This window comes from Salvelinus alpinus, chromosome 9, assembly GCF_045679555.1.
Source record: "Salvelinus alpinus chromosome 9, SLU_Salpinus.1, whole genome shotgun sequence".
In the NCBI taxonomy this organism is placed as follows: Eukaryota; Metazoa; Chordata; class Actinopteri; order Salmoniformes; family Salmonidae; genus Salvelinus; species Salvelinus alpinus.
Genome location: NC_092094.1, coordinates 82,003,209 through 82,011,351, shown reverse-complemented (window position 1 = coordinate 82,011,351; position 8,143 = coordinate 82,003,209). Strand labels below are relative to the sequence as shown.

Sequence of the window (8,143 nt, the reverse complement as noted above, 5' to 3'; positions counted from 1 at the left end):
TGCCTTTCTCTTTATTGACATCAAACAAGTCTTTATGGAAACGTGGACTTGGGCGACAGTGCTGCCAGGCGCGGTTCGAGATCTGCCTACTGCGTTCGTGCGTCCTGCTCTGACATCATGGAGACACTGATATGGCAATGCTACCGTTAGAAACATTCTAGTCTGTTTCGGACAGACAGCCTAAACAACATCATGTCGTTGAGCTGGTCAGCAAAAGACCACAAGAGTTATACAAATTCACCCTCCAACCCTACCCAAGGGCTGAAGCGGCCACGGAATGACACAGGGAACAAAGTGACAGTGGTGCTCGGTGCGCAATGGGGAGATGAAGGCAAAGGAAAAGTCGTCGATTTACTGGCGACTGAGTCTGACCTTGTTTGCAGATGTCAGGTAATATCGTGTGCATGTAATGCGATATTAATGTAACCCTGACATGCTTGAACTGACAAAAGTTATAACGCATTGTTGATTGTGTGAAATTCATGATGCGTCTTTAGAAAAGTAATGTCTCAACATATCGGAATCGGTGACTGTCACTGTACTTTACAACCGTGTGACAGGTGTGTGGCAGGCATTGGAAAAACCTTGAAATACCTTACTGTTATTATTATTTTGTCCAGTGGAGTAATGTTTCAGAACGTTTTTTGGCACGTAAATGTTTCATGTGATGTCCTCAGTAGGCTATAATGGAATTTAGGATAAATCTTGTTTTCTATTTTAACAATACAGGAAAATAGTTTAAATGTTATTTTGAATAATTAAATCATGTATTTAGAGAACAGGGTGATATTACCAGTTCTTCAACACCATTTTGAATTGTTGACTTGACTGGAGTTGAAATGAAACTTTTTAACTTGGAATACTATTAACTGGTTAATTGTCCCTTTTTGAGACTTGTAACATGATTATTAAGAGCTTGGAAGCATATTCTCTCAATGGGGAATCCATTCCTCACACATCACCTACTGTAGCTGTACATTTTCTCTATCTGACCTATAGTAAACTGCTCAAATAGACCATAGTACCAACAATATGGAAAAATGATAACTATTTCTTACAAATTAAAGTCTAAAATCACACAGTAATGACAGGGAAAGGTAGCATAAGATCACACGGATCAATAATCATATTATTACAAAGGTCTATTAACATAAAGAGGGTGTTATAACTATGTCACTCTACACTCTTAGCAAAAAGGGTTACAAAAGGATTCTGCGGCTGTCCCCATAGAAGAACCCTTTTTGGTTCCAGGTAGAACCCTTTTTGGTTCCAGGTAGAACTATTTTGGGTTCCATGTAGAACCCTCTGTGGAAAGGGTTCTACCTGGAACCAAAATGGGTTCTTCAAAGGGTTCTCCTATTTTGGGACAGCCGAAGAACACTTTTTGGTTCTAGATAGCACCTTTTCTCCTACGAGACTAACCTGAATGAAAATTATGTCAATAATCAATCAAATGTATTTTATAAAGTCCTTTTTACCTCAGCAGTTGTCACAAAGTGCTTATACGTATAGCCAGCCTAAAACCCCAAAGAGTATACAATGCACAATGCACGCTTCTGTAGAAGCAGAGTGGCTGGGAAAAACTCCATAGAAAGGCAGGAACCTAAGAAGAAACCTTGAGAGGAGCCAGGTTTTTCGAGGGGTGGTGAGAGAGAGATAGAGAGAGAGAGAGAGAGAGATAGAGAGACTCATAGGCAAAGTTTCTATTTGGCCAGCAAGGAAAAACTAAACTTGCTCAGAAGTAATATTTTGGGACACTTGCAGTGTAAAGGCCATTACACAGTTGTGTTGTACTCTCCATTGACAACAAGTCACATCACTGAGCACTCTGTGTACTCCTTCAGCCAGCCCCACCCACTGCTGGTGAAGGGTCACATTCCCAGGGTGACTTGACATGTGAGAAGGCCAGGTCTTAGCCAGGGGGCAAGGAGTGGAGGGTCTGGCAGCCAAGTATGTTAAAATAGTTGGTAGGGGGGTAGCTTGCTGACAGGGGAGGGGGCTTAGACTGTATTATCCACTGATTCAGATAGGATTAGGAATTTGCTCTGGATGTATGGCCAGTGGATGTCCTGGTTGTTTTATGTCCACATTTTGCTATCCCATTATAAGTAACAGCCATTAATCAACTCAATAACTGTCCTTTGGTGATATCATGCCACTAGACTTTGTTGAAAGTGCCTGGATTGCCAAACACAATCTTGTTTTGATCTTCCAGGGTGGTAACAATGCAGGCCACACAGTGGTAGTAGAAGGCACAGAGTATGACTTCCACCTTCTCCCCAGTGGCATTATCAACCCCAAAAGCATATGTGTCATTGGTGAGTGTTTCTATCTTTATCACCATTTACACTGACCCTAATGGGCAACTGTCTATATGTGCTCATTTATCCAGCATATGGTCCATTGTAGGTAATGGCGTAGTCATACACCTACCAGGATTGTTTGAGGAGGCGGAGAAGAATGAGAAGAAAGGTAAATCAAGTATTTTTAGAAAAACAGTCAATACTGTAATTGTCAAGTTCGAGGAAACCATTACAGTCAATTTTTGTTCTCCATTCTCTGACCAGGTCTCAAAGGTTGGGAGAAGAGACTAGTTGTCTCTGACAGAGCTCACCTCGGTATGTTTGTATTTTTCTGGTTTCACAAATGAAGCGAAGATATATACATTATATGTGCTATTTTAGTAGTGTGTGTTTATCTGCATAATGTATATCTTTGTATTGTGCTTAGAGAAAGGAGGACATTTATTTTGCTTTGATTTTTCGACAGTGTTTGATTTCCACCAGGTTGTGGATGGAATTCAGGAGACCCAGCGACAAGCAACAGAGGGAAAGATGTAAGGGTAGGGAAGGCAATGGTTGCTTACATAGGGGACGGGAATACAATGGGTCACTGTCAATAGAGACTTCAGTCAAGTGGAAGGTAAACTAGCGGTTAGAGTGTTGGGCCAGTAACCGAAAGGTCGCTAGTTGAATCCCAAGCCGTCAAGGTGAACAATCTGTCGATGTGCCCTTGAGCATTGATAATGGCTGACTGGCCTTGACCCCACTTTCAGGGGGAGATGGAATATGCAAAAAACACATTTCCAATTCACTCATGCATATTAATACACACTTGTACATGTGTGAAATAGGACAAATAAGCACCCACCAAATTATTATTATAATCACTTCCACAGCTGATGAAAAATTGCAGATTCTATTTTGTAATCCCCTCCGCTAAAACGGGTGTTTTCCTCATGACAGTATTGGAACGACCAAGAAAGGCATTGGACCCACCTATACCAGCAAAGCATCTCGCATTGGACTGCGTGTCTGTGACCTGCTGGGAGACTTTAAAGAGTTCTCTATCAAGTATGCTTACTGACAGACAGTACACAATATAAACATCTAAACCTCACATACAACAAACATTTTTAGATTCCAACAGTATATGATTGTGTCTCTCTTGAGACTTTGCTCTTGAACTAAATTGACCCACTGAAGTGAGCAGTAATAGAGATTGAGATGATTTGGGGATTTCTTTCAGATTCAAGAACCTTGTCGCGCAGTACCAGTCCATGTACTCATCCCTGACAGTTGATACTGATACTCAGCTGAAAAAACTGAAGGTATGTGGTAAATCCCCTCTGAATGAATAGTCATGGGCTACGGATATATTAGATCTATGAGACTGTTGTCTGTCTTGTATTGTGCAGGAGTATGGAGAGAGGTTGCGGCCGATGGTGCGGGATGGAGTCTACTACATGTATGAGGCTCTTCATGGACCCCCAAAGAAAATTCTGGTGGAAGGGGCCAATGCTGCCCTCCTCGACATTGACTTTGGTAAGACATGTCATAGACCCATTGAGGATCGTGCCAATGATGAGATGGACAGGAAAGTTTGATGGTTAAATGGACAACTCATCTGTATGTAAGTTTAAGTCCTACTTTCTCTCTTCCCTTTAGGCACATATCCTTTTGTGACCTCATCAAACTGCACTGTTGGTGGGGCATGCACTGGTCTTGGCATCCCTCCCCTGAATATTGGTGAAGTGTATGGTGTATCAAAGGCCTACACCACCAGGGTAGGCATTGGTGCCTTCCCCACAGAACAGCTCAATGTAAGATCTCTTTCCTCTATCTGGACATTTCTGACTCTTGCCTTACAGTAGCATCTCCTTACTGAGAGTAACGATTAAAGGGGAACAGCCAGAGCAAGACTTGAACCAGTGACCTTGAGTGAGAGTGTCCACTATCACCTGTGCCATAAAGGTGAAGGCCTCTTAGCAGAGGTTATACTGAATTTTGCAGTTTGATATTTACCGTGCCTAAGTCACTCTCTTGCAGTTTGTTTAGACATGTTGTTTTCTTTTGGGGTACAAGTAGAGTTGGATATGTATAGTAAGCCTAGTGTTTAAGGTCACATGACCCTCACACATGTAGGAAGCCTGGTCTCAAAATGCCCTGCCTCTGTGGCCAGCTGTCAGATTGTGTGAGAGGCCTGTTAAAACACTATTTAGCTATCATGCTGATCACATGTTCAAGGCCTAAATTTAGGCCAGAGTCAGGGTTCAAGATAGATTTACTGTCTGGTCTGGGGTTATGTTACCTAACATGAGAACTGTCCATGGGGCTGCTGTTCAACATGTTTCAGCTTGATCCCTCACTCCAACTGTAAATCTATTGGTTTACTAAGCATTTTATAAAATTGTATTAATGAAAACCATTAGGATTAGTACCCAAAAATGACTATTGATTAACCAACTGATCTCGACGCAGTGGAGCGGGTCGAGAGTTTCAAGTTCCTTGGTGTCCACATCACCAACGAATTATCATGGTCCAAACACACCAAGACAGTCCTGAAGATGGCACGACAAAACCTTTTCCCCCTCAGGAGACTGGAAAGATTTGTCATGGGTCCCCAGATCCTCAAAAGGTTCTTCAGCTGCACCATCGAGAGCATCCTGACCGGTTGCATCACTGCATGGTATGGCAACTGCTCGGCATCTGACCGCAAGGCGCTACAGAGGGTAGTGCGTACGGCCCAGTACATCACTGGGGCCAAGCTTCCTGCCATCCAGGACCTATATATTAAGCAGTGTCAGAGGAAAGCACATAGAATTGTCAGAGACTCCAGTCACCCAAGTCATAGACTGTTTTCTCTGCTACCACACAGCAAGCGGTACCGGAGCGCCAAGTCTAGGACCAAAAGGCTCCTTAACAGCTTCTACCCCCAAGCCATAAGACTGCTGAACAGTTAATCAAATGGCCACCAGACTATTACACTTCACCCATACCTACATGTACAAATTACCTCAACTAACCTGTACCACACTGACTCGGTACCGGTACCCCCTGTATATGGCCTCATTATTTATTTATTTGGTAAATATTTTCTTAACTCTTCTTGGAACTGCACTGTTGGTTAAGGGCTTGTAAGTAAGCATTTCACGGTAAGCTCTACACTTGTTGTATTCGGCGCATGTGGCAAATAAAGTTTGATTTGATTCTAGATAACTGAGTCTGTTTTGTGCAGGCGACAGGTGAGCTGCTGCAGACGAGAGGTCATGAGGTGGGCGTGACAACAGGCAGGAAACGTCGCTGTGGCTGGCTGGACTTGGTCATCCTGAGATACGCCCACATGATCAATGGCTTCACTGCGTGAGTGGATAGGACTAAAATATCAGCCTCTATGAAGTCTTTATCTGACTGGTTCAATGTACTGTCTCTGCCTGTGACTGCTAGTCTGAATGTAATTCATGTAGTAGTTTTCCTCTCTTTTCTCAAATGTGTTAAACAAATAACATTGTTTCCTAACAGCATTGCTTTGACAAAACTTGACATCCTTGATGTGCTGGATGAGATCAAAGTAGGAGTAGCCTACAAGATCAATGGCAAAAGAATTCCCCATTTCCCAGGTATGCTCTCTACATTCAACTGTATTGATTGATTAAGAAGTAGGCCTACTTGTACCAGACTAGGCCGACACTGTAAGAGAGACATTCATGAAGTATTATCTCAACAAACATCTGATTTCTCTTCGGATTATTAATTATCGTCTACCTTCATTCACATAGCTAACATGGAGCTGTTGCACAAAGTGGAGGTAGAGTATGAGACCTTCCCAGGCTGGAAGAGTGATACGTCTGCAGCCAGGAAGTGGAATGATCTCCCCCAGAAGGCTCAGAACTACATCCGCTTTGTGGAGAACCACATTGGAGTACCCAGTAAGTTACATGCAGGATACAGGGAGTTCCTGCTGACAGCAGGCTAATCTTCAGTAGGGCACAAACTGAAAACAAAAATAAGCCTTCTTATTGAACAAATAGGCATATAGGCCATAGTAGTATCTCCTCCATTTCAACACATTTCAAAATATTTTCTTCAGTGGAATGCCTACTGAAGGTGACCCAGTTTTACCAGCTACAACCATACCACAGTCCAGCATACTGACCACTAAATGGGAAACTGAAGAGCCTTGGTACAGGGACATGGCTTCAATGTGCCAGTGGGGGGCAGTATTGGCTATATTATAACAAGTACCCAATTCTGAAAGGATGATACTAGTCTAGTGCAAAGGTTTTTGGGATTTGTGAGTGTTTTTTGACATGTCCTTTGTAATTTCTCTCTACAGTTAAGTGGGTCGGCGTCGGAAAGTCCAGAGAGTGCATGATCCAGATGTTCTAGAGTCTTTTCCTTTTCTCTCCCCAAGATGGATGCACATGGATGGACGAGATGTGGCTTGATGTGACATATGTTTACAACCCTCAAACTATCTAATATTCTGTAAAAACCTGTTGCCAACAGATACGTGTAGCCTTGAAACAATGTTGAGTGGAAACGTTGGTAACTTTACATCTATCTGTGTTGCATCAGTAAATTGCCTTGTAATGATGTCTGCCAGAAGGTCTTACAGTATGACTGAGCCATGTGTAAATCTTACCTTGTGCCACACAACAACCCTGAAAGAAAAAAACACATCCAATAACTTTTCCTCCTGAGTAATGTTAACTGCCTTATGTTTTCGGTCTTCTTTAGGGATGGATCAAAATGTACATAATGTGTACCTGGAGAAAATGGGGGAGGGTAATGCTTTTTCAATTTCAGTCAAGGAGAGGGCTTTGTGTATTTTTTTATCTAGTCCAGGGGAGGATCATGTTATTTGTAATTGATGAAATGTCTATATTTCTCAGTGTTTTATAATGAGTTGCTTGTTAGGCTATATATCGATGTGTGCCCGATGCCGCCCCTCAACCCTGATTCTCCGCTTGTGGCGCAATATCAAGTGCGTCTATACGCTATTTAGTGTGGTCTCAATCAAAAGATCCATAGCTTATTGGCTATAGGCTATGAATTGCATGCTCGGAGAAGCACAGAGCAAAGTTATATTTCTAAGAAAGCTGCTGGGATGGTGTAAATAAAACTAGGCTGCATTACACACTGCAATGGATTTTCCAACCCTGAGCCCCGGCATGCTCTGCTCTTGCTGATCAAAAACGTGTTTGTGTGCTGCCTAACCAATGGCTGTGCAGTGTAGGACTATGGTGGCAGTTTAAAAGGAGAGTCAAAGGTCTTTTGCAAAAATAATATATATAAATTTTATATTAGGCCTAGTCCAAAAAATGCACTATCTTGAGTGCAGACTAATACAATGTTTACATACCCTACATTACCCATCTCATATGTATATATACTGTACTCTATATCATCTACTGCATCTTGCCATCTTTATGCAATACATGTACCACTAGCCACTTTAAACTATGCCACTTTATGTTTACATACCCTACAGTACTCATCTCATATGTATATACCGTACTCTATACCATCTACTGCATCTGCCATGCCGTTCTGTACCACCACTCATCCATATATCTTTATGTACATATTCTTTATCCCTTTACACTTGTGTGTGTGTGTAAGGTAGTAGTGTGGAATTGTTAGGTTAGATTACTGTTGGTTATTACTGCATTGTCGGAACTAGAAGCACAAGCATTTCGCTACACTCGCATTAACATCTGCTAACCATGTGTATGTGACTAATAAAATTTGATTTGATTTGATTTGTGTTGTTTGTGTCGCATTGCTTTGCTCTTGGCCAGGTCGCAGTTGTAAATGAGAACTTGTTCTTAACTGGCCTACCTGGTTAAATAAAGGTGAAA

General features: G+C 42.1%; 1 protein-coding gene across 1 annotated transcript; it reads left to right on the top strand.

Moving 5' to 3' along the window:
* The first annotated feature begins 47 nt into the window (after positions 1–47).
* On the top strand, positions 48–7,419 carry LOC139530762 (adenylosuccinate synthetase isozyme 1 C-like). The gene is made up of 13 exons (XM_071327442.1): positions 48–390; positions 2,216–2,318; positions 2,410–2,472; positions 2,568–2,618; positions 2,770–2,836; positions 3,246–3,353; positions 3,529–3,610; positions 3,698–3,824; positions 3,948–4,102; positions 5,518–5,642; positions 5,802–5,899; positions 6,059–6,208; positions 6,616–7,419. The coding sequence occupies exons 1-13, from the start codon at positions 193–195 to the stop codon at positions 6,666–6,668; spliced, it is 1,380 nt and encodes a 459-aa protein (XP_071183543.1). The 5' UTR covers positions 48–192; the 3' UTR covers positions 6,669–7,419.
* Positions 7,420–8,143: the final 724 nt, after the last annotated feature.